At 42.7% G+C, this 26,621-nt stretch overlaps 2 protein-coding genes across 2 annotated transcripts in view; both read left to right on the top strand.

Moving 5' to 3' along the window:
- The window catches only part of LOC310765275 (acidic mammalian chitinase-like), a 44,818-nt gene that overhangs the window by 15,861 nt on the left and 2,336 nt on the right, over positions 1-26,621 (top strand). The window contains exons 12-19 of the mRNA XM_083620054.1: positions 19,437-19,476; positions 20,685-20,714; positions 20,836-21,037; positions 21,683-21,739; positions 23,043-23,208; positions 24,293-24,417; positions 25,635-25,758; positions 25,892-26,077. Of these exons, the coding sequence (XP_083476180.1) occupies positions 19,437-19,476; positions 20,685-20,714; positions 20,836-21,037; positions 21,683-21,739; positions 23,043-23,208; positions 24,293-24,417; positions 25,635-25,758; positions 25,892-26,077 (930 nt within the window). The remainder of the gene's footprint in view (positions 1-19,436; positions 19,477-20,684; positions 20,715-20,835; positions 21,038-21,682; positions 21,740-23,042; positions 23,209-24,292; positions 24,418-25,634; positions 25,759-25,891; positions 26,078-26,621) is intronic.
- LOC310764352 (chitinase-3-like protein 1) lies at positions 837-15,253 on the top strand. The gene is made up of 10 exons (XM_083618059.1): positions 837-1,055; positions 1,491-1,523; positions 2,905-3,103; positions 4,233-4,289; positions 6,113-6,263; positions 6,986-7,098; positions 8,473-8,596; positions 11,008-11,190; positions 12,922-13,038; positions 14,724-15,253. The coding sequence occupies exons 1-10, from the start codon at positions 1,031-1,033 to the stop codon at positions 14,880-14,882; spliced, it is 1,161 nt and encodes a 386-aa protein (XP_083474185.1). The 5' UTR covers positions 837-1,030; the 3' UTR covers positions 14,883-15,253.

Raw genomic sequence — 26,621 nt, 5'->3', positions numbered from 1 at the left:
CTGGGTGCTAGTGGGCAGAGGCAAAGGCCAGGTTTAGGGTTTCAGCTTTGAATGAAGCAGGCTGTGAGGAGGTCCTTGGAGTCAGTTAGCAGCAAGAAGGAGAAGGAGGGGCAAAACTCCATGTGAGCTGGGGCTGACAGGCTAGGACTAAGAGACACAGAGAGTGGCTTTTTGCTGTTCTTTGAATCCAATGCTGCCCTTAAGAGGGAAGCCAGGATGCTCTGCAATCCTTCCATCTAGGTGCAGGTTGTATATATGTAAAAAAACAACAACAACAAAGCCATATATCATAAAGACATCACAGTCTTTGCTGTGCCTAATTTCTGAAGGAAACACAAAACTTGGGTAAGTACCTGGAACCCCTGGAATCTCGCATCACTCGGAGATAGGGGTGGCATCTAACAATATGTTAGCTACAGACATTTGCAAAGGGGAAAGCTTCATGTGTACAGTTGTTTATGCAAAGGCTTCGACACAATTTGGAACCCATGACCTGAAAACCTTCATACATGTAGCTAAACAATGTATAGCACACATGTCCCCTTTGCTGATGTCCATGTCAACATGCAGGTTGGTCAGGCGAGTGGTAGCAGTGGAACTAGCTGGCACAGTCCGCTTTCCACCCATGCATTGATTGAACATGTGAACTGTAACAAGTGAAGAGGGCCAAAGTATTTTGGATAAACCTGGTCCCGTATCAAGATTTCAAATGTGCTAATCAAGCAATCTGGAACACATAGGAAAGGATATTAAACTTGTTTGGCTTGGTTTTCCCATTATGTCAGCTTCAACCAGCATGCTGTGAAAAATAAAAATTCCACAGTCCTGATTGCAACACTTCCTGGCTAGACAATTGCACAATCATTCCAGGAACAGAAATGAGGACATTTTCACTTAAGTGTGTGAAAGCCACACACTTGTTACATGCCTTCACTTCCTCTTCTAATTTTATTTTTAAAAGGTTGGGATCAGCGGTGTGGAAGCACAATTGTAAAGAAAGCAACGTTGTCATTGTGGTACAGCAGCCAGGATGGGTCAGGCTTCCATGTGGGCTGGTGAGTTTGGCAATGTGATTGAAGGTTAGGATTGGAGACTATCCTGGGCTTTCTCCAGCTGGAGTTCCAAGGATTTGCTTTGGCAGGACAGCAGTGACTGATTGCATGCTGTTGATGTTGCTAATTGGGTACAAGTTATGGAGAGGGTAACTGAATACTATTTTGAACATTTATGGTTATGTACCTTTTAAAATTTCATGGGCAATACAGAAAAGCCCGTATCCCTGTGTGGGGAAATCCCATGTAGCTAACCATCTAAGCAAGTTTGAAATCCCTCTCTGCCTAGGGTAATCATGCTCATTGACTTGAGTAGTTTTATTAATCAAAGTGCATGACTTTGAACATTCAAGAATTTGAAAAAGGTAGTGATAATATGGTATTTATAGCAGGTCTGGTCTTGTCATAACATGATTTTCTCCTCTTGACTTTTTGCAGTAAGCATCACTGCGCTGATCTTTCTGCAGTCTGGTAAGTTATTTTTTCCTCTTTTCTTGGCTTTCGGAAATCACTCTGGGGTTGGAAATTCCTTGTGTCAGTCTCTACTAGGGTTCTAATATGCTCACATTCCCTCATTTCAATCATTCTACAAGGGTTGGTAATGAGGGAAGCTCTCCATGATGGGGCTTTGGCCACTGAACAGGTATCCCAGGATGTCTGAAAGTGCCCCAACACTTTCCCCCTCCCCTGGAAGGGTCTGAATCAATGTTTTATTTGTGATATGCGCAAAATTACTAAATGGAGATAGAATTCCTGTCCTTGCCTTCAACCCAGAGTGTATGCAGTGGGGCAGGGAGAGGTTAGGAAGGAAGGAAGGAGCATATCTGTAAGCCCTACTCGTGATATAGATACAGGCTGTGTGAAGTGAATCTACATATGTACCAACTGCCCAAGCAATTGCAGGTCCTGCATTTTGCCCTTTTGTGGCAGGTTCCCACATATTATTTGACTAAGGGTGTGTCCAGACTGTCATTAATTGTGGGTGGGATTCAAGCGCATACAGACAAATGCAACTTGCACAATTAAAGTTGGTTTGGTGCACTGACTTCACCTCAAAAATGGACTCTCTGTGAAAGGGAAATTCCCCAAAGATTGTGAGATAACAATTGCTTGATGCAACATCATATAATATCCCTGCAAACAAATCAGTATGGATGCTCAGGGAAGAACTGACATCCTCTAACTTCCCCACAAACTTTATGCAAACGAATCAGGATCAGAGGTGGTTTTTGGGTGGTGTGACCAGGGCAGTGGCACTGCAGGAGGTGCCACAACAATGCTGTAGAATGGAGAGTGAGAGGCGGGGAGCACTGAATTTTAGCGTCACACAGGGTGCTGCTGAGATTTGAGAACCTAATGTCCACCACTGTCAGGGTGAATGAAAAGGTCATTTTGAAGTATGGCTGTTGGAGAATTCTGGTAGAAATGCCAGTGGAAATTGCTGGTGTTTGCTTATTCATCCCATGCCCAGAACAGAATTGATCTAGTGAAAAGAATCAGTATTCACTGTTGTCTTCAGTCTGCAAACAATACATACATAATTGATTACTCCCCACCCCAGTTTGTATTGCACTGCCTTTGCATTGAGTTGAATGGTATGGATCAAAACAATGACAATGTAATTAATGATGTGAAATTCCACCACAGTGGACAGCAAGACAAATAATGTAAGTTTTGTCAGAAGAAGCCCAAGAACAGAGGGATGGAAGGAGCACTGCATGCAATGGACACAGGTGGCAGCAGAAAGCGATGCTTTTTTACATCCCTATCTGGAAGGGAACTAACTCTTTTTTAAAAAAATTATCTTTCCTAATTATCTTAACCTAATTACCTCTCCTAATTATCTTAACAGTTTCTGCCTCTAAGCTGGTTTGCTATTTCACCAGCTGGTCCCAGTACCGGGAAACTTCAGGGCGTTTTGTCGCTGATCAGATTGATCCAAATCTCTGCACCCACATCATTTATGCTTTCGCCAAAATAAGTGGCAACCAGCTCGAGCCCGGTGAATGGAATGATGCCACTACGTATGGGACTCTCAATCAGCTTAAAAGGTGGGTAACATAAGAAGGCACATACAAAACATGAAACACAAAGGGGACCCTACCTCCACAGCATCCTCTATTGTTGACACAGCCCACGCTGAGCCTAGCTGGGAATTTTCTTTCAGGGAGTGAGTGGGCCTTGGGTCAAACTACACATGAAGATGTAACTTAACCTCATATGTATGTTTTACAATAATAAATAGTCACCAGGGATGGTGATCAGAAACATGATGTGTGCTTGGACATGGCTTGTTTAACCCTTCCCCTCCACCATGGTCCCAGTGATAATTAGCCCCTGATTTTGTATCTAAAATGAAGCTCTCATTGGAGCCAATGGAAACTTTCATCTTCAAAAATGAATGCTTTGGGACAGTTCTTGGTATAACCATGGCAGGGAGGTTATATCATATCCACCATGATTCCAATCCTAGTTGCCTCCCCAGCAGTAGCTAGTGTTCACTGTTTTCTGAAGGGTAAAACCCAATGTTATGTAGCATGCAGTGTGGACCCCCAGACTCTATCTCTTGCAAGACACCAAGTGCCTTGACTGTTTCCTCAGTGCAAGTCACTGCACTTTCCACCAGCAATGGAATCAATAATGCTGATAATTAAACCACTGTGAAAGGAGAGGCCTCATTTACTTAACTAACTTCACAGGTTGATGGGTATTTGGGGTTCAAATATCACATTGTGTTGAGTTGTATTATTCTTTCTCAAACTTTTTTAAAGTAAAAGCCTTGAAGCAGTCTCTGGCAGGTTGTTTCTGAGCAGAAGAGGAGTGTATCAAGGGACACAACTTTACTCTAACCTCTCCAGCTGTTCATCAGCTGAAACAATTATTTAAAGTACTCATCACTGCTTTGGTAGCACTAAATGAGGGATGGTGAAAAATATGCTACTTCCAAGTGTATCAAATGCTCTGATTATTCCATACAGCCTATTACTCAAAATGCTTGGCCTACTGCCAGTCTCCCCTCCCCTTCTGCACAATCCAGAGAAAATTAATTAACTGTGCACATGTAACACTCTGGATGATGTTCTGTGCTATAAAAAACCCAAAGTTGACTTCTGCTTTGCTGAAATCATTTTTTAAAAATATCCTAATACTCTTTATTTTATTCACTCTTTTCTTCTTTAGAAATCGCAACTTGAAGACCCTTCTCTCTGTTGGTGGAGCTCTCATGGGACCTGAACCGTAAGTCTAGAGCTATCTGTTTACAGTCGTACCTTGGATCCCGAATGCCTTACGAGTTGAACGTTTTGGATCCCGAATGCCGCAAACCCAGAAGTGAGTGTTCTGGTTTGCAAACGTACTTTGGAACCCAAACATTGGACACGACTTCTGCGGCTTCCGATTGGCTGCAGGAGCTTCCTGCAGTCAGTTGGAAGCCATGCCTTGGTTTCCAAACATTTTGGAAGTTGAACAGACTTTCGGAATGGATTCCGTTCAACTTCTGAGGTACCACTGAACTTAATTTTTGCTTATGCCAGTAAAAATCATAAGTGAAAAAAAGCCAAAGGTTTCTCTTCCAAAGTGGCCTGTCCTTTCAGTATAGCAAGTATACTTCCCAGAAGTGGGGTTGACACCTTGCTGTAAACTCTCTCTCTGAACATGTGTGGTGATGGTCAGAGCCTGGCTATTTCCACATTTCTCCCTGTCTAACTGTGAGACAGCCTAATGCTTCTTGACACCTCCAGTGGGAGGGTGAGCATAGGCAAACCCTGGTGTATAAAGTTGCACACTGAACCATTCTTCTCTTGGATTTTAGATTACAATTCATCTCAGCAAGTGGGACCTGCAACAAAATGTGTATCTTCTTCCTTTAACAAGAGTGCTGCTTTCCAGTGCTCCAGCCAGTCAAGCCCTCCAATATATACTGTGCGCTGTAAAAGGACCAACACAGGCCAATTCACCTTCCCAATTTGCTTTCTTGTTTTTCTATAGTCATCACCAGGGCTGTCTTTAGCATATGCACTGCCAGGGTGCAAAGATCCGCCCAGCGCCCCCAAATTAACTTTTATTGAGCTTTTTTGGGAGGGGGGAAGCCAAAGTTGCTGACCTTTTTTTAGGGGGGGAATCGCTCACCTGTAACAATGATGCAGCGGAATAAATTGCTTTTGTTTCCTGACTTGCCAGTGATATTTGATGCTATGGAGTAACAGAGCGACGGGGGGGGGGGGACTTTCGCTCCTGTCAGGGAACTGCCATTGGCTCAGAGGCAAGAAACAGAAGGGCAGTTGTGTTACAGGGAGCCTCCGAAAATCTTGTGAAGCAGTTCCTCTTCCGGGGAGGAGGAAAGCCCCACCTCCAGTGGGGAAGAGGTGCAAGGACCAGAGGATGCTGGTGGGAGCCTTAACACCACACCTGGGCAAGCTGGACAGGAGGGAAACACGCCCTTGCCACCGTCCATCCTGCACAGTAGTCTGAGGCGCAGAGAGGGGCAGAGACGGTTGGGGGTAACAAAACTCTTATGTTGGGGGAGGTCCATAAAAAGACCACTCCCGGATTCTGTTAGTGATTGAGCCAGACATGAGCTTTGGGGCTCTTCACTGTAAATAGTGTGCACCAAAATAAAGCCTGTAAAACACAGGTCGGAGTCCTGCCTGGTTACTCTCGAACTGCAACAGCCACCTGACAGCTCCATTGCTTTTCACTGTCGCCGATCGAGAGGTATACATTTGGCACCCCGCCAGAATTCAGCGCCCAGGTGCCCCGCACCCCTTGCACGACTGGGTAAAGATGGCCCTGGTCATCAACAAGTTTTCCCAACCCTTCTGTTGGCTCCCTTTTGTTTTCCAGTGGTCCATTTCTGTTGGCATGGTGTACTGAGTTTTCTATTGGAGGGAGTGATACTTTCAGTGTGAATACTTCTCTGCCCGTGGAAACTTTTTTCCAGTTATTGTGGAATACTTCAATCATCTACTGTAAAAAATAATAATAATGGCTTCATTTTATTTCTATGAAAAATACAAAGTAATCAAGAATCCCTCTACGTTTTTGTCTCCTGTCTGTAATAGCTTTAGAAGAATAACTGCATCTCCTGCCACACGCTCAGAATTTGTGATGTCTGTGTTGCAGTTGCTTCGGACAAATAACTTCGATGGCTTTGATCTTGCTTGGCCCTTAGCAGAACTGTCTGATAAAAGCCGTTTGACTAACCTGGTTAAGGTAAAGCAAAATACAAATCATCCTTATGCAAATACATTTAACAAAGAAATTGATTCAAAAGACAGTGATGGGAAGGAATCACAAATAATAACTTATGATTTCTGTTTTGACTATGTCTTTGTTTTGTTTTTGCTCCACCACTTTCTCTGCAAAACCCCGCTCTTTTACCACTGAATTGGCACAAACAGCAATCTACAGAAAAAATGAAAAGCCATTTGCTTCAATTCAGCTGTAAAGATCAGGTTTTTCTGGGGAAAGATGTGGGGCAAAGGGGGGAAAGCACTTGGATACAGAATGGGAAAATGTGGATTGGTGCCTTGAAAATGTGGGATAGAAGATAACTGTGGATAACTCCTCAGATGTCTGAGGAGTGGCAGACCAGGAGAGAGACTTCTCTGTGGTAGCCCCCAATTGTAAGACTCCCTCCCTACACAAGTCAATCTAACAGCATCATTATTCAGTTGAAAAGGCACCTCTTTGCTTTTGACAGGCAAAATTTATTTTTGTGACCTACTTGAAAACTAGGAATTAACCTGATTGGGGTGGGGGTGTGAATGGTTGGTTATTCTGTTTTAAGTTGTACTACTCTATTTTTTACCCCTCCTTCACCATAACATCCCAGGGCAAGTTACAATAACAAAATTGCCCTGGGATGTTATGGTGAAGGAGGGGTAAGATTCATAGTAGTAGTAGCTGCATTAATCCTCTGCATCACCCATTAGGATCTGTCTGTAGCATTTCGGAGGCGGGGTCAGAAAAGACTCTTACTGAGTGTTGCAATACCTGCTGGAAGGGAAGCCATTGACAAAGGTTATGATATTCAGACAATCTCAGAGTAAGTACTTTTTTAAAAAAAGAATCTACATTAAACAGAATGAACAGCAAACTGGGTGGGGCAATTACAGTGAGCAAGCAGTACATTTCTTTAGTTCCAGTTTAAATGGTTCAGGCAAGCAAACAGATGCTATAATGATGATTTAGGGCTTATTTGCACAACTTTCTTTGTGTACCCTGAGAAGGGTGGTATACAAATTTAATAAATAACAGTAATTTACTTTCATAAATAATATTTATTAAGTTTTCCAATTTAACAATCCAGCAAAAACCACATAAAACATTTCAAATTATAATACAACAAAACAGCCAAATAATCATGCCAAATTATAAATCTTTGGGTGACTTCCCATGCTCTGAAGTTCAGGGAGTGATGATCTAATGTTGTTACTGCATTCCTTAATTAGTCAGATAATCCCAATAAACATTTCCAAATGTTGATCCTTTGTTTATTTTTAACATCCTCTGAGTTTGTTTAGACAAGCGGATTAGTCCTTTGTAATTATGTGTGAAATATTGTCCTGTAATCCAACATTCTCATCCACTTTCACTTTCTGCATTTCTTACTGTGTCACAGCCAAGACCGGAGGAGATGTTGCCTCTTCGCCATTAGCGCCGGGCAGATATCTAAAATTCCCTCCTGTAATCTTTTTTCAGCTGCTAATGACTTGATGTTTCCGTAAAAAACATCGCAGCTCCCATCGTAAATTCTTTTTATCATTCAATTAAAGGTCTTTGCCAAAATCATAGTCCAAATTTCACACAGTCAATTTTGTAGTTAAACCATAACAATAATGATAGCAAGATACTCTTTCAGTCCTGCTTGCTTATTTCAAACCGTACTTCGGGGGAGATTTGCCAAGAAAACCAGCAAATGCAAAATATATCAAAAGGAAGTAATGGAGGCTCACCTCCCCAACATACCGATAGTTGCAACAAAAATCCTTCTCCAGGTCGAATCCTTGGCACCCAGTGGCTGAATCAGTTAGCAGAGTACTTTATCTTCCCTAGTTCAGAGCATGCCTGCTAATTAAGCCTGAATTTTATCTTAAAAAAACAAGTGTCCACTGCTTATGGCAACAGCTTTGGAGAGTTGCCAAGAAGCGCAGTGCAACACACCCAGCGCCCCCTGCCCCCTACATTAAATAACAGAAATTTAATATCCTCAACATAAAGTGCCTTTTTCAGTTGTAAGGTAGAGGTGAGACCAAAAAATGTCAGCTCACAGTTTTGCTCCAAAATGGTAAGTAACTACAAATAGATTTCCATTCTGGAAGGCTAGTGTGGATGACATTTATTAAACCTAACAGAAACTGAAGATAACTGTAGTTATTCCCCAAGGGTCTCGAGTAACCATTTGTTCTTCTTTCTCTAGATATGTTGATTTCATTAACTTCATGACCTTTGATTTTCACGGCGCCTGGGAAAGTTTCACAGGCCATTTAAGCCCCCTTCAGAAGAGCACAGCTGACAGTGGATCTGCATCCTACTACAATGTTGTAAGTTGTCAGTCCAAGGACTTTGTTAAATATTTCAAAGGGCTTTTCCATAAGCTTTTTTTTTAAAAAAAAAATGCCACATGTTTTCTTTACTGTAGCAATAGTAAAGCTAGCCTGGTGGACAAGGTTCTGAATCAAATATCAGTGGTAAAGCTCTGTTTACTTTGCCCCCTCCATCCATTGATTTCATGACTGGCACAAGATAGATTAACTCAAGCAGATGGATAGGGGACAGATTTCCCAAATAAAACAGTCTGGTATTAAAACAGCCTAGTATTCAGGATCCTGCATTTTTCCAAGGCACATGCATCCCATAGATAATAGCATTGAGCAACAAATCTGCAACATGTGCTGAACAGGCAGGTCTAGGAAGTAGAAAGGTGACCTGTTCAGCATGGGGAGAACCTCACTTGAAGGAAACATTTCATAGCTTAAGGAGTACTCCTTGATCCAGCATTGTCTTTGGAGGTCTAAATGACATCAGTGGCTCAAAGTGTCCTTTTCCAGCAATGTCTGGTAAGCTATGGCCATTTCTGGATCATAAGAGCCCTGACACAGTGATCTATGCTCTGGTAACCTCTTGGTAGATTACTGTAATATGGTCTTCATGGGACTACCCTTGAAGATAGTTTGGAAGCTCCAGCTAAGGGGAAACACAGCTGCTAGAATCTTGAGTGGTTCAGTCAGGTCCTTCTTACCCTGTCAATTGGTGAAGTTTAAGATAGGGCCTGTTCTGTGATAACACTTTGGTTCTCCCTCCAAGTGTGGTTGGTGCCATCAATGCTTCCTTTTCAGCAGCAGCTAAAAACACACTTCTGCAGCCAAGCATTTGCTGGGAATACTTTACTGGGTCACATGGAAACTGATCATGGTGCTGCATTACGTTTTGGTTCAGGGATGGGCAGGAGCATGAGGGCTGAGAGAATGTGTGGGCAGAGGAGGCAAGCGGGGAGGAGGAAGATCTAGGGGAAGGGGTCGGTGATGTGTGGGGAGCTGGAGGAGGTATTGGAAGCTAAAGAGCCTGTGGTGGGTCCAGAGAGAGTGGTGCCTTTGGAATCGCCTCCATCCTTCCCCACCACTGTCTCCATACACAAGGAGGGACTTGAAGTGACAGGAGAAGCTGGAGCTGTCACTGAGGAGGAGCTATTGGGTGCTTGTGTTGGCCATGTCAGACAAGGGCATTTAAGAAATCAGGAAGAGGCGTGGCTATGTTGTTGCTCAAATGTCCAAGATGGAACACAGGTCTACAGAGATAGATTGCCTAGAGAGCTAGTTAGCGGGGAGTGGTGTTGTCAGAGCTGCCCGAGATCCCAGCTCACAAAGGACCAACGCCGCTTCGTTGTTAAGTACGAAAGTCTTTATTGAAGTTCAGTTTCACTTCCACAGCCGCAGCGTGCAGCTCTACGTCTCAAACTCTAGACCGCTGAAGCTCCGTCTGAATCTCCTCCCCCCAGACACCAGTTTAAGACTCTAGCCTTGCTCCACCTCTTCCTCTGCTCTTTCCTCCTCTGGGTCCGCCTGTCCGTCGGGGTCTCACCCTTTCTAGACTCTTCTGACGCTGATTCCCCTGAGTCTTCCCCCTCCCTCCGGTGGGCTTTAGGAGCTGGTTCCCAATCCGGGTCTCCTGCTGTCCCTCGCGCCTGTACATTTGAACTTGGCGCGCGCGCCCAGCCGGCAACTTTCCTCCTGACCGTTTCACTGCTGCTGTCACTGCTTCCCCCTTCGGGGAGGCTAGCTGCAACTGACCTCCCCTCCGTTCCCCCACTCTCCGATGGAGGCATGGTCAGCCCTGACTCATCTTCTCTCCCCGCTGGAGGAGACGCTGGTCCTGACACATGTGACTCTTCCCCCCCACTACGCTCTGGTGGGGAAACTGGTCCTGATCCCCTGCTGCTGCTTTGGGGGTCCCCGCTGGCTCCTTGTTTCTGGTGCGTCCCCCCTGGGACCCCCCTTGCCCTGACCATCGGCGCCCCCTTCTGGGAATCTTCTGATTCGCTGGAGAAGCTCATGGAATCTCTCGGGTCACTGTCATACTCCCCTACGCTGCCCTCGGATTCTTCCCCTTCGCTCTCCATTTCCTCTCTCCCCTGTGCTCCTGCTCCCGAGCCCCTGACAGGTGTGTATATCCCTTGCAACTTAGGAGCTGGCATAACTGAGTGCTTTGCTGATAAATAAATAACATTCAAGTCAATTGTCCTCATCATGGGTCTGGGTATGAGCAGGACGTATTGTCATTTTGTATATTTTATCTGAGTTGTTAATTGTTTTAATGGTGTGTTATGTTGTTAACCATGTTGGGACCATGAATGAAGGCTGGGATAGAAATTGAAATAATAAATAAAGAAGTTTAGAAATAACATTCAGTGTCCTACCTAATGTATGCAGTAACTAGTCTACTCTTCCTTCTTCAGGACTACGCTGTGAAGTATCTACGCAGCATAGGTGCCCCAGCTGAGAAGATCATCATGGGAATCCCCACTTATGGCCGGTCTTATACCCTTTCTACCAAGCTGACTGGAGTTGAAGCCCCAGTATCTGGTGCTGGGACACTAGGTCCTTTCACAAAAGAAGCGGGGGTACTAGCCTATTATGAGGTAGGTTCCCATTTAGTTCCCATTTAGCCTATAGAAACTCCAATTCCCTTCTGTCTCATCAATCTCAAGGAGATGGATTCAAATTAGAATTAGGATGGGAAGAAGGCAGGAGAAATTTAACACAAAGTTATCTCATGCTCTGTCTTAGAAATGGTACATAATTAGATATGTATGGCTTCATAGACAACCCAGACATCACATAGGGGTGTGTGGAGAGAGAGAGAGAGAGAGAGAGAGAGAGAGTGCACACACCACTATGTCATACAGTCGAAGCATTTCTTCACTCCCATACCCTCTGAGTGTCCTGATTTTCCAAGGACAGACAGGGTATTATGAAAGCCATCCTAGCTCCTGATTTGATCCCAGAATGTCCCTATTTTCCCCACCAGTGCTGCCACTGCTGAGCTCGAGGAGGAGCTAGCACTTGTCCTGAGCAGCAGTGGCAACGAGGGAGCATCCCGTTGCCTCTCCATGGCCTCTCCATGGCCGCCGCTGCCTACCTCCTCCCTTGGGCAGCTCATAGCAGCTGCTGGATAGCAGGTGAGGAGGAGAAGCTGCTGCTGCCAAGGCCCAGGCCCACATGATGTGCTGGCTCTGAGGAGCAGGCAGAGCACAGGGCCGCCCTGGGCAGGAAAAAAGGGGAAGCGGAGCAGAGAGCAAAGAGTCTGGATTTTTTAAAGCTTTGTGCACCCACATTTAATCTTGTCCCTTTCTAAAATTTATTTATTGGTGTGTGTTTTTCTTTTTAAATCTACCAAAGCAAAATAAAAAAGGAATAAGGGGTTTTCTCAGGGCGTTAGCATGTAAGCTGTGTCCCGTTGGTATTGTGGTGGTGGCACTCGCCATTCTTCTGATAGGAAATGCTCTGTGGGGGCAGGACCAAAAAAGAGGGGTCAAGGAGAGTCAATTGGTGGGGGGGTGAGCAATGTTCTTATTTTCATGAGGAATGTTGGAGGGCAGTGTTTTTTTTCTTTAAAAAAATGTTTAGGGGTATTCTCATTTCCCTACTCATATTGAAATGCTGCCCCTCAACAAGGCCAAACTTAATTCACAAAATGTTTAGGGGTATGTGTACCCCCACAAAAAAGCACTGTTGGAGGGTATGCACTCCCAGTCCCAAAGCAATGGGAAAGCTAAAGTCCTCAATCTGAAATAAAGCATTTGCCCTAAAATCAAGTTTAACTGGCAAGAATTGGGAAAGTGGGGGAGTGATGTGTCCAAACTGTACCACTACCTATGGAATCCCTTTATGGACCTCAAAGCAATGGTATGGGGGAGGGCTTTAAATCTATATCAGATTTTCTCTTCAAAAACATGTGTTGTGGTAAAACTTTAACCTACTTTTTATAGCTCACATATATATTGTTATAGCGTCATGAGTGCTGTGGAAACGTTGTGGAGAGAATAGTCAGAGGATAAATGGGAGGACCTTGGAGAACTAACGTGGGGGAAGGTCCTAGCAGGTTGGCAGGTGGAGATCTGGACACAAGGGAAGGGTCTAGTGGCCTATTAGAGGAGAGACCCACTTCTATGAGATCAGACTCCCCAAGCAATATGTCACCAGCTGTGGAGGTGACTCCAGCGCCTTCCATTTTCGGTGAAAAGCCTTTCCATCATTGGCAGGCAAAAGAGAGATGTCAGGACAAAATGGTGGCTAGTCCTGTCCTGCAGTAATAGACAATCTGCTAACATCAGCATTCATGTTTATGACTTTCAATTTATTTCTGTCAGATCTGTGGCTTTAATTCCGGTGCCAAGAAGGAATGGATTCAGGAACAAAAAGTCCCCTACTCCTATAAAGGGAACCAGTGGGTTGGATATGAAGATGTGACAAGTGTTCAGATCAAGGTAAGTACTGGCAAATGTCTATTCCCTTTGTCCGTTAAGTTGCATGATCTACAGGTATTGGTAAGGAAAGTTATGAAATTGTGTGAGGATAGGTCCTCTTATTCTTAAAATAGGCCATAGTGGCTGAGCGCCTGAATGTCATACAGAGAGATGCCACCACTCAATTTTATTTAGAGGGCAAATCTTGTTTCCATCAAAGATGTACATCAGGATAGGAGCTGGATGATCCCAGCTGCCTACACAGACCATATCTGCAAGAACTAGCAAATTAAGTGGCAAGAAGCAGAATAAAAGAAAAACTGTGACGGGCAGTACAGGTGTCCCCCCACTTATGTATAATCAATTTGGTAACAATTCACTAATTCAATTCAAACCCAGAAATGGCAGGAGAGAGCTGGAGAGCACTTGCGGTTCATAAGGATACCCTTTCCAGAGCCCAAAGAGAATATCAGTGAGGGAGGAGGAAGCCCCAAACAGACTGGAGGCACAACAGGGATTTGTTTAGGCTGCTGAGCCTCCCCACCTAGCAGCTGATATATGGAGTAGTGCAGCAGCAGCCGCTTTTCCAGCCTCCAGCCAGCCCCCGAGTTTCAATTCTAGTTGTAGGCATTTTTGAATACAGTATTTTTGGTATGGGTGAAGAGAGAGCAGCAGAGAGGGTGTTTAAAGGGTATTTAGAGGGTACTCTCCACTTTACGAGATTTCATTTATGCACACGGGGCTCTGGAACGTAACTCCTGCATAAGGGGGGGACCTGCCTGGACAGGTTTTTACAAAGATTTGACTATTGGCTTGGTTTCAATCTAATTTTCTATTTCACTGGGCAATGATACTCAAACTAGGTGGCAAGCCATTGTACAAAGCTGCGTGGCTGTTAGATATGAGATTGTAGCTTGGATTGCTATACGGCTAAGCAATGTGCAGGCCTGCTCACAATTCTATTATTTTATCAGGCTGCCAACATCAGAGAATACAGAGGCCCATAAAAAAAATCCCAGCAAAATATCACTTTGCTGCTTTACATGTATGAGCTGTCACAGAATACATGTGTGCACTTTGAGATCATATGGGAATTTGTTGCGCAATGTGCATGAATATGGTGTTAATACTCTGTGCTGTGAGTGTGAATGCATGTGCATTTGACTGCCATGTGAAAATCCAGCCCTAACAGAAGACCTATAGAGGTGGCTGGTACCATCCTGGAAGATATGTTTGTCAAATGTGTGCATGTGCAGTATGGTGGCCTTCCAGCTGCTTGACAGACAGATGTGTCTATATTGAGGAAATGACAGCAATAGCCTGTTTTACACATCTGGAGCACAGCGTAGACTAAGATGCTTCCACAGCCCAGGTTGTACACCATGGTAAGCCATAATTAATGGTTTGCTGTGGGTTGCTCTGTTCTTCTCTGCTTTGTGTATGGAGAACACAAAGTACTACAGACTGGTTTGGATGTAATGTTAAGAAAGGGGGTGATTTGTTTTCAGCCAAGCTAGCAAGATAGGAACAAAGCAGCTGTGTTTGGTTCATGCATGGTAAGTCATGTTGTATGGCGTGCCATGATGTGTGAACAAAATCCATGTGTGGTATGCAAAAAAGTTCCATAAAATTTTACATTTGATATAGAATTTGTTTTTGTTTTTTAATTCTTTTTTCCCCTTTCTTTCTTTTTTAATCTTCTTTAGGTTCAATACATGAAGGATAATCAATTGGGAGGTATTATGGTTTGGACACTTGAGCAGGATGATTTTTCGGGTTCTTTCTGCAACCAGGGAAAATACCCTCTAATTGGTGCTATTAAGAAAGAACTGGATAAAAAAGCTCCAGTTTTTGCAAGAGGATAATCTTGAACATCAGGAGAACTGTGAAGGCATGCTGGAGCTTATCTGTTTCTTCTAGACATGAATGCAGATGATCCATTTACTATGTGGGAAATGTCAGGAAGTTTATTTGGTTGTTAGATGCATGTTAAAGTGCTATAATGTAGTTGGCCATAGCAAGTTTTCTATTATTTCTTGGTTAATGTTACTTCCTAATTTGCTGTACTGCTGTGAAGTGAAGACATCGTTTCTCCACATCCCACTCTGTGCTTCTGCAGTTTTCATCACTATTGCCAAGTTCCTGGACGAAGGGCTATGACATTACTGGTTAAGTCTGTTCTTAATGGTGGCGCTTGCATTGGTTTCCAAATATATAAATAATGCATTCAATAAAACACTCTCCTGTCTTTTTTCAGGGAAAGCTTTCTTTTCTTATCCTGCAAAATAGTTATCTCAGAAATTGTGTTTGTGCGTGTATGTCTTGTAATGATGTGTTGGGTGAGGAGGCGTGGCATACAGATTCATAAAAACATAGAGTTGGAAGGGACCCTGAGGATCTGGTCCAACCTCCTTGCAATGCAGGAATATGCAGCTGTTCCTTATGGGGATCGAACCTGCAACCTTGGCATTATCAGCATGGCACTCTAACCAACTGAGCTATCAAAGTTGTGCCATTAATCTGGTTTAAAATATGTTCAATGTGTAAATGTAATTGCTTTTTTAAAAAAACACTCACAAACAAGCATTTTGCACACACAGGGTGGTATTCAACTAGTATTTACTCAGAGTAGATCCATTGAAATTAAGCAACCTGAGTCATATCTATTGATTTCAATGGATCTACTCTGAGTAAAATCTAGTTGAATGCCACCCATGGAGGCTGAAATTGTCTCTCAGGTCCTTTCCACACAATCAAGCAAAATCATTTGCACAAAACTCCTGCAAGCCTTAATCTATTGCAAATGTGCTACATTTGAATTTAGGTAAGTGTGCATAGCATTGCAACCATGCCACACAGTGCTATGTTTGTTACCAAGAAGGACAACACCATACCAAGAGGACAACACCATACATTTCAGGCACATTTTACCCCAAAGAATCCTGAGAATTGTAGTTTATATTTCCCAGGATTCTTGGGGACAGGGTTGCTTTAGATGTGCTTTAAGATGTGCATGCAACCTCTCTCCCAAGTGTGTAATCTGGATGAGAGAATGTGTTGCTATCTTCAGTAATCAACTGCAGTCAAGTGCAGTTCAGTATCCAGAAGTTTGTTAAGGGTTTAAGCAATTATCATTATAATTTGTCCAATCCCATTCTTATTAAGTTGAGATCATATTTATGTCCTCTGTACAAGTTGGGGTTATTTCAGCACTAGGGCAATTTCCAAAACTTGCCAAGGTCCTAAGCAACATTATATCTTATCTTAATTTTCTCCCAGTAAATGTTTTTATAGGAGAATTCCAAGGACAAATGCTTAATGTTACATTTGCTTTCTAAGGTGTGATTCCTTCAAAGGCCCTGGTCAATTCCATTAGCCCCTTTCTTTCAAGGCAGAGATGGGGAGCCTGTAGTCTTGTGGATGTTGCTGGATTGCAGCTCCCATCATCCCGAATCACTGGACATGCTGACTGGGGCTGATGTGAACTGGAAGTCAACAACATCTGGAGGATCACAGGTTCCCCAGCCTGATTTGAGGACCATCAGAAAAGCTAATTGACTTGTTTCAATATGCATTAAGTCTATTGTATAGAATGAAAGCATTTTTCAAAGCTGGCTGGTAGATTTTTTTGCAGCTGGGTGTTTTTGGCAACTGTCCCTTGCTAAAGTATCTATTTTATTTAACTATTTCAGCAGTCCAAATGTAAGGGATTTTTGTTGTTGTTGCTGTTTAGCTTTCTTTGGCCTTTGTTGCTGTTGTTAGCTTCAAAGCATTTTTTTAAAATGACAGGTTCTGAAAGATGTACCTATGAAGCAATGTTTACAGCATATGTTGTTTCCAGCAAAGATAATCAAGCACACGATGAGCAATGGCATACAGCTTTGAGGCATTTTAAATGTGCTAGGTTTGCCCTGAATCAGAAATGTAGACCCAATTTGTAAGGCATGTAGTCAGCAATCATGTAGTTTAGCTTCTGATTAACTCTCCCATACTCTGCAAAATTGGTCCATGTTAGCAATTTTATGGGGTTCAAAGCAGTACAAGCGTTCGTACATTCGGAGTGAAAGCAATGTAATACAGGAAGCATTGCACTCACTTTGAACTGACTTCATTCAATTTCAGCGATGTAATTGTGTAGAAAAATCTGATTGGCTACATACACCCTTTCTGCAAATTAATTGAAACAAAGCATGTTTTCTATCTTACTCGTAATCCTGTACTCAAAACAAACACAAAAAGTCAGTTGATCATTATGGTGTCGGAAGCCTGCAGCCAATGCAAGGGATGATACACTCGCCACAATATATTGAGGTTCTATGAAAGAGAGTTAATCCAGAGCTGGAAAAGATATTCCCCAGACGTAAATCCCATTGAGAATTTGTGGGCTATATGCAAAAGTCTCCTCCGTGCTGCAGACTGTCCAACTATGGAGAATCTCATTCAGGCGCTGATTCAAGTGTGGTACAGGGATCTGAAAATCAACAGTGACTGTTTGAAACTAGTAGACTCCATGCCAAACCATGTTCAAATGCTGCTTAAAAATAGCGGAGGTCATATCCATTACTAATGTACGAATATATGAGTTTTGTACATGTATATGTGAGTTTTGTACAACAAACTACTAAATTCATTGTTTGTTTCAATTAATTTGCACAAGGGTGTAGTAACGGCAGGAAGAAGGGTGAGTTGGGGTGGGGAAGGAGAATGACACAATGGCAGCAGATGGCTGTGAGCAGGACGTTCAGGGAGCCTTTTTAGCCCTCTCTCTAACAACTCCCATTATTTAAGCAACCTCTGATGGCAGGGGATGCAAGACATTATTCAAGTGCTGCAATAGAACATAGAAAGTTGCCTTATACTAAATCACACCATTGGCCCATTTGACTCAATATTCCAGTCAAAATTGTATTGACTGGAAGTGGTCCTCCAGGATTTCAGATAGGAGTCTCTTCCAGCCAAGGATCAAACCTGACTGGGATTGAACTTGGGACCTTCTGCACGAAGAGCAGATGCTCTACCTCTGAGCTATGACCCTTCACAACATCAGCTTAGCTACAAATTAGAGACCAGCAAATAAAATATAAGATGCAACACTAGTAAACAGTCCATCGCTGTCAATGTGAATGCAGCAGCACTAGCCCTACCATTAAGCAAAATAACACACTGGCTCAGGCAGCTGATTTGGGGTGTTGTGAAAGGGCAGTGGACTGTTAGCTAATGCATTGTTTATTTGTATTTCTACTGCCAGGAAGAGGGAGAGGAAGTCATGAGATACCCTGTCTCAGGGGCCAAAACAACTGTATAGTTTGTTAAATGTGCCGAGACTTGTTAGGAGACCCTGTTTCTCTCACAGAGTGACAATTGCTAGAGTGGTTCTCCACGGCAGGCACTGCACCATGAGGAGTGTTGGCTGCTAATTTAATAATGCCAAGAACTGAAGTAACATATAAATGGAAAGCATCAAATGGTTCTAAACAGTGCAACCCTTGACACATCGGCTCAGATATAAGACCCCATATTAGTTAAATGGGACTTACTCCCAGGTAAGGAAGTATAGAATTACAACCTTGATTTAAAAATAGACTAAGATAATTGAAACTACTCTGCATGTGTTGAAATTTATTCCCTTAGTTAGATTTGGAAGGAAAGAAGAAATAGGATTAGGTTAAATAATATTAAAAGTTGGAATCTTTTTTTATCCGATTGTAATGTGTTATTGAATCAAAATATTCCACTTGGAAATCTTATGGCTTGGAGTTGATTTTGAGTATGGAGAAAATGTATAAATGCTTATTTTAAATTTATATTCTAATTAAAATTGGGGAAAATATGTGTTACTGAGGATGATATGCTTTTGGGGTGAATGGGATTTGTACATGCATGCCTATGCACAGCCATAGCACTTTAATTCTTGGTGGCAGTTGATTAGAAACTGGCCTGAACCAATAATTAATTTGCTTCCCAAATAGCTGTTATCTCTCATGCCTCACTAAAGGCTCGTGGATTTGTTTCCAATGTCATTTCTCTGCAATTAAATGGTCCATTTTCAACACTGTAATTACATAAGCAAATCTTACTGATACATATGTTTGCCTTCCTTATCCAATACCCAATACCTTTGGTAAATTTTGAGTGGAAGGGTATAACATTGATTTGGGATCTAGGATGCAAAAATAACCTTCCTCTTTCAATGCATGCCTGCTTAATCCCAAACTTCAGAAGATTGGGATGAAAGATAATATTTCAAGGTGAAGAGGACGGTCGGTATAGTAATTTACTTTAGTTGTGTCTACCAATGATTACATATTAACTTTCTATTTAATTTTGGGGGGTGAGGGCATCTGAAGTCACATGTGTTCAGAAGGAGGTGGGAACTGAATGTTTCTTATAAAAAGGAAACAGAAGATGAAACAACCTAGTACACAGGTATCAAAATGGGCAAACTATTCCTTCTGACTGGTGAGTAGGACAGGCTCAACTTACCACTGAGCTGGCAAAAGTTTCCATCTCTCTGTCAATCTATCTCTTTTTGTTGTTCTCTGCCTTCGTCAACACACTATTCTAGTCTGACCTAGCTTACTACATCTATAGACTACCTAGCTATAGTAATTTGATGGCCGTTCTAAAAAATGTTTATAAATTGACTAGAAACTGTGATGGTTTAGGAAAAAATAGACCTCTTACTAAGAACATAAGAATAAAAACAAATTATAACAGATGTTTTTAGGCTGGATAACAAGAAATGCTTCCAACAGTAAGAACAGGCATAGATTAAAATAAGTTTTGGAATTCCTTGCTCTAGAGTTTTAAGAGACTGAGGGAAATCTCTCAGGATGTCGCTTAAGTTTCAATAATTCTTTTAATGTGTGGAACTTGGGTAGGTGATCCACAATATCTTTTTACAGCAACAAATGAGTCAGGATAAAGCTACACAGTATCTCAACAACCACATATTCCCAATCCTGCATTTGCTGAGATAACGTCAATGTGGAGGGAGGACACTTGAAGGAGACAGAGGTGGACTGGTGGGGCAGATTGCTGGGCTACAACTCCCATCATCCCTGACCATTGGCAATGATGGCTGAGACTGATGGGAGCTGCAGTCCAGCAACATCTGGAATTGTTCCCCACCGCTGCCTTATTTGGGAAACAGGATTTGGGGAACCCCATGTTTTCCTCATAAATGTGAATTTCCACCCGTTATATCTATGCCATTATGAAGAGGATCCCATAATCCAAGTATTTATTTATCATACATCTAAGACAGGACCAAAACATATAACAAACTGAATTGTCTGTCTCATCAAGCCAGTAACCATTGCTTGCAATATATCAGGACAAGCCCATGGCTTGCTTCAAAAGCTTCAGAGATCTACAGCAAAACCACCTGATGAGAACACCATTGACTTAAACAGGCTTAGGAGTAATGCTGTCTCTCAAAGGAACCATGGGTGAAAAAGCCTAGGGATCTATTACAAAGTATTCTCAATTGATCAGCACCCTTAACAAACTATACTTCCCTTGATTGTTGGGGGAAGCCATGACACTGATGCAGACAATGCAAGTTTGTAGTGTAGATCCGTTCACTGACTTGAAGTTGGGGTGAACTAAGAAATACACACGACTAGCTTTTGTGTTTGACTAACAATGGAACTTTTCTTTCATAGGTCTGGCTCTCCTGCTGCATGTGCAGCTGGGTAAGTTGTAGCAAATTTCTTTTTATTTTATTTTATTCCATGAAAAGCAATAGCTAAAAGAAGCTTCTCCTGTAGTAAGCAATTTGAGTGCATTGGTTGACTTTAACCTTTCAAACTGCAGGTGCATCTACCAATATTGTCTGCTACTTCACCAACTGGTGCCAGTATAGACCTGGTATTGCACGTTATATGCCCGAAGATCTTGACCCATGCCTATGTACTCATGTCATCTATGCTTTTGCGGGCATGGCAAACAACCAGATCCAGACCATCGAGTACAATGATGTGGCTCTCTACGGTGGCATCAATGGACTCAAAACCTAGTAAGATCCAGCAGTTTGACATACAACATTCAACACAAGGGGCAGAATCAAGAGAATTTCCAGTGAAATAAATGGGGATTGAGTATTAAGTTTAAATCCCATGAACTTCCATGCGACTTTAGCTCCATGTTTTCCTATGGCTTACACCTAATTTTTGCATTTCCTATTCCGTTTCAATAATATACCAGTACCTGTCTTTCATATTAGCAAAAATCAGACATATATGATACAGAAGGGAAAAGAAAGTAATAAATGGGTGTGTCTGCTCCTTTCTCCAGGCAACTTTCTGTCCACTTTCACAACAGAAGCACACTTTTACAATTTGCTTTCTGGTTTCTTGTAGCCCTGGACAGGCTCCCCCCTAAATTTGCTCCAAAACTCTTGCAACTCCCCAGATTCTGAGGGAGTGTAGAGAGGAATGAGAAGCAAATGTCCAATTAGATCTCGCCATCTGTTGCATTTTTATATTAACAATCGCCCTTTCTATACAATTCTTAAAGGGTACAGGAATTCTCTTTGGATCTATCCCTACTTGTAAAGTTTGTGTGGATATTTCAATTCTTTCTTTTTAAAGACAGCTTGCTTGTAACTGTTTCCATATGGTTCAGAGTCCCTTTAATGACCTTCCAAATAATTTGTTTACAGCAATCCTGACCTGAAAACCTTGCTGTCTGTTGGAGGCTGGAACTTCGGTACCCAAAAGTAAGTTCCTCTAGGAGATCTCCTCCCGTAATTAGCACTAGGATGATTAGGCGAGAAAGAGGACAGGGCCCCTGCACCTTTCATAACTGACCAGAAGAGAGAACCTCCACAACTGCTGAAATTTCCTCTTCTACACAACTGGTGCAGGTGCCCTGTCCTCTGTTCCACCTGGACATATTGTTTAGCATCATCTCCAACCTTGCTCTACATTAGCTGTTCTATTTCCCTAGCCCATAAATTAGCACATCTGAGAACTGTTTTTCCTTCCTCCAGCTCCTTAACTAGTGCAGTATGGTTCTAGATTAAACAAGCCAAGGACCACTTTTACATGTACAAATCTAGACACATATATGTAGATGTGTGTGAGAGTTGTGTATTGTGAGACTGTTCTCTGCATTTCTCTTTTTGTTTCCAGCTCCTTGTGTGCATCTGGAAGTAGATTCCATGTTTCTGCTTCCAAGTAGTCAGAAAAAGCAACTTCCAGGGGCAGGGGGCAACTTTCATCTCACAAGATACATACACACATTTCTATACTGGATTAAATCCATAGATACACTGGATATGCTGGGTACACTGCCAGAAACAACAGGAAAGTATCTTCAAGTCCAAACAATGAAGATTAATGCAAGCTGTTCCTCACAAGGGAGGGAACTCCGGTTCACAGCCAATGCAATTGAACTTGGACAGGATACACTTGGGTTCAAATCCTTGCTCAGCTATGGAATTCACTGGGTGGCCTTGGGCAAGTCACTGTCACCCAGCCTAACCTATCTTGCAGGGTTGTTGAGGAGATAAAATCGAATAACTCAGTTAATATCACACTTAACACCTTTGTAGGCATGTGGGAAATTAACATGCCTTAAGAGATGTGAGGAATATTATCAAGAAAGAATAAATATTTGGATTTTAAGGTTAAGTGACTGAAGATATCACCTTCCTATCTAAATCAGGGATAGCATTATGGAGCAGGAAATCAAAATTTCTAGTTCAGGGAGGAAAACCTATGACGCTGCAGCTGCTGTTGGACTCCAAAACTCCCATCAACAAGTCAGCATGGGCAATGGTCAGGGGTGACCAGAGGTGGGGACTAGCAACATCTGGAGGGCTGAAGGTTCCCCATCCCTCCTGAAGTCTGTGGAATTCAGAATTTAACGATCTCAAAAGGCTATGCTGTTTGCAATAATCAAAGTATCTGGAGAGCACTAGGTTGGTGAGAGCTAGCTCAGACCATCAGCAGCAGATCTAATTAAGCTCTATGGTTTCAGATTTGTGGAACTGATCATTCCGACCTTCCTCTTTGCAGGTTTTCTGACATGGTTTCCTCTGCTCAGAACCGCCAGACTTTCATTCAGTCTGCCATCTCCTTCCTGCGCAAGTATGGCTTTGATGGGTTGGATATTGACTGGGAGTACCCTGGCAACAGAGGCAGCCCCGCTGATACCCAACAACTTTTCACAGTCTTGCTCAAGGTTGGCTTCGACAATGTGCTCTCTCTGTATCTAGGTGACTAATATAGCAATCAAAGGTTTGTTATGGAATTTTACCCAGTGCTATTTGTCTAGGCAACACAATCACTAAAACAGATATAATAACACCTCCATGTCTTTAGGGTAGGATACCTTTTTTCTCAGTCTTTCCTGGGCTGGATCTAGACACATCAAAAAAGTGTTTCAGGAAAATGAGTTGTGAACTTTATTATGGGAAATATAATGTAGCTGAGTACCCTGTTCGTGTTCCAATAATCTGCATCTCAGAAATATTAACAGCATTTGTGATGCTCATAGTTTGAGGCAAATGGTGGGTAGAGAGCTTCAGAAGTGGATATAGAGGGAAGTGAGACTGTGATTACAGTTTTTGATTAAATAACTGCATGAGTGGAATGACTTCTGCTTCTGCCCACTCCCCCACCCTCTGTGCATGCCCAACACCACCCCCATCTCTACTCAGGAAAGTTAGATGGGGGACCCAGAACAGATCTGGGGGGTGGGGGCATGCAGAAAGCGGAGAAAGTTCCATCAAGCAAGCGGAAGTCATTCTGCTTATGCAAGGAGCTACTTAGTGCTACGTTGAATACAACCCAATTTTCTTAGTTACCCTGTGCCTTACATTCTGGAACATCACTTCATTATGTCTGCAAAGCCAAGCATTTTAAACATTTTTTTAAAACCATGACCCTGAGATTAAGAGTCTCATGCTCTACCAACCAGACAATGAAGACTTTAAGAACTCAGATAAGGGTGTGTGTGTGTTCTTAAAAGAGTAGCTTAGTGCTGGAGCTACAAATTTTCTCTTAGGAGCAAATGCCTGCACTGCTGCTCCCTTTATCCCTCCTAGTGTGCTTACTCCAGCAGCAGGGGGGAGGTTGAAAAGGATAAATAATTATTTCCCCCTTGGCCACCATTCCACACATCCATACACACACAGGAGCAGGCACAGCAAGTCTGTAGTTTTTCCACCCTCCCAACCTACCTCCTGGGGCACTTGCCCCCTCTTGCCCCCTACCCTCGATCCAGACCTGGAGTAGCTTGTGACAATTCACTTTTCCAATAACAGGAAATGTATGAAGCTTTTGAACAGGAGGCTTCTCAAACCAACAAGCCCAGACTGTTGATCTCTGCAGCTGTGTCTGCTGGTGTGGGCACCATTGAGACTGCTTACCAGATCCCAGAGATGTCTAAGTAAGTTGCATGTGGATAGCTTGGCTCATTGTGAGCTAGCATAGACAATACGGAGGTAGCTGGCCCAATGGTTTCATTTGGTATAAGGCAGTTTCCTATGTTCCTAAGAGGAGACAGGCGTACACAGTGGAAAGACACTGGAATTGGGGCAGACTGGTCATTATGGCAATTGCACCATAGCTTAGGCCTTCTGCTGCAGTGATCACCCACTATGGTAAAAGCTGAGAGCTTCTTGGGTTGGAGCGGGTGCCTCCTCACCTTGCCAAACACTAATAAGAAAAATCCAGAATATGATGGCTGGTTTCCTGGTCACATATCAGGCAAGCAGTGGTTATGTCTATGGCTCAGCACTTCAGTGAAATCTGAAATAACAAGAGCAGCAGAGATTAAACAGAGAGTACCTGCCTATCTCCATCTACTGTATCTGCCTGTGATCTTGCCTATACTTGTCAGTTCAGGAAAGAGGAAAGAATGTGACTTATGTGGCAGAGGACATGCACAGGCCAAATTATGTTTCAGCATGGAATTCTTTACATCCTTTAGCATAGTCTGAAGTAGATACATAACAGTTTATTAATGTGTGCATTGGAGCATATTACTGTGTTCACCAGTGACAAAAACAAACATTAGCAGTAATGCTGAAGTGATTGATGAAAGTCTCTGTGTGAATCTTGTGTGTATTGCATCTATACCCTGCAAATCTCACAAATCTTGAGAGGCTGCCCCATGCTCAGTGATTGGGAACTTGGCAATATCTACATTGTATTAATATTAACAATTAAACTCTATTGCAGAAGCAAGACACTTTGCCTTCTTACTTATCAATGATTTGAATCATGAGACCAAACGAGATAGGGACCTGAGAATCACCAGAGATGGCTGAGGATATCATATAATAATGCCTCCTGGCTAGAATCCTAACCAACTGAAATCTGATACATTTTCAGGGTGAGGGGTACGAGATGACAGCATCAATGCATGCCAAATGGCCAGTTTTAAATTTGCATAAATTTAAATGAATTGTAATGTTGAATACACTGAAACTGATATATAGAAATGTGCAACAGCCATGATTCTTCCCTTTTCTCTGATAGAAGTGGCAGTGATTAGTTAGCAGAGTAAACACATATGAGGAAAGGGTCCAATGTTTTCCTTAGAGGAAAATAAATTTCTGGACTGACATATTTGCCTATTTGCTTCCCTCACGTCCCTCCAAGGTACATGGATCTGATCAATGTAATGACTTATGACCTCAGAGGATCCTGGGAAGGTTTCACTGGTGAGAACAGCCCTCTGTATGCAGGCCCTGAAGACCAAGGCTCCTATATTTACTTCAATGTGGTAAGTGACTGAACAGAAATGAAGGGTTTCCTTTATCATCAATCATATCCTACATATTCAGCTGCTGAATATGTAGTTCAGAATTGTCCCATGATTTGCCTTCTGATTGCCTCCTCAATGTTCTTTCCACCAGGACTATGCTATGAACTACTGGAAGAAGAATGGTGCACCAGCTGAGAAGCTGATGGTGGGATTTGGAGCCTATGCTCGCACCTTCACCTTGAGCAACCCTTCTAACCATGGCCTGGATGCACCAACCTCTGGGCCAGGGAGAGGTGGGGCCTACACCCAAGCAGCTGGGACGCTGGCCTATTTTGAGGTAAAACTCTGGCACAGTTCTTGCAGCGATCCTGAACATTTGTTAGTTATCATGATGTCCTGCTGTCATTTTCATTTTTTAAAAAATTATAGCTTTTTATGTACTACTGATGCAGTTTTGCATCTGGACATTGCACTTGTGAGCCAATATAGTTATCCAGTTTATTTCTGTATAGTTTCATGTTCCTGTTTTTGAATGGGTGTTTATTTGTTGCTTTCTGTGCCAAGGAGCAAAATGGCCAGTTCTCGAATACAGAAAGTGTGCTGTTTTTAAGCCAGCATCTGCCATCCTGGTGCTCTCCAGATGTTTTGGACTAAAAACATCCCATCAGCCTGCTTTAAACTACGGCAACGTGCAAGCCACTCTTTGCACTGTTGGAGCTGACATGGTTGGAAGGAATGAAATTTTGTGCATCTGACTTGTTTCCCTAATAAAACTCTAAGGCCAGCTATGATTTCCACATTTCTCTCCTACTCACAGCTAACAAACACTGGTATGATTTCTGGTAATGGGTGTAAAGTAGAGATAACCCAACATAGTTCAG

This window comes from Podarcis filfolensis, assembly GCF_964270895.1.
Source record: "Podarcis filfolensis genome assembly, chromosome: 6".
Classification (NCBI taxonomy): domain Eukaryota; kingdom Metazoa; phylum Chordata; class Lepidosauria; order Squamata; family Lacertidae; genus Podarcis; species Podarcis filfolensis.
Note: the sequence above shows the minus strand (reverse complement) of the source record. Positions and strands in the feature narration are given on the sequence as shown.

Bases quoted from the DNA above. Each gene is read 5' to 3' on its own strand.
- LOC310764352 (XM_083618059.1), top strand. From the start codon at position 1,031: ATGGGTCAGGCTTCCATGTGGGCTG. The intron at 11,191-12,921 runs GTAGGTTCCCAT...TATTTCTGTCAG, and splicing joins GGGTACTAGCCTATTATGAG to ATCTGTGGCTTTAATTCCGG. The intron at 13,039-14,723 runs GTAAGTACTGGC...AATCTTCTTTAG, and splicing joins TGACAAGTGTTCAGATCAAG to GTTCAATACATGAAGGATAA.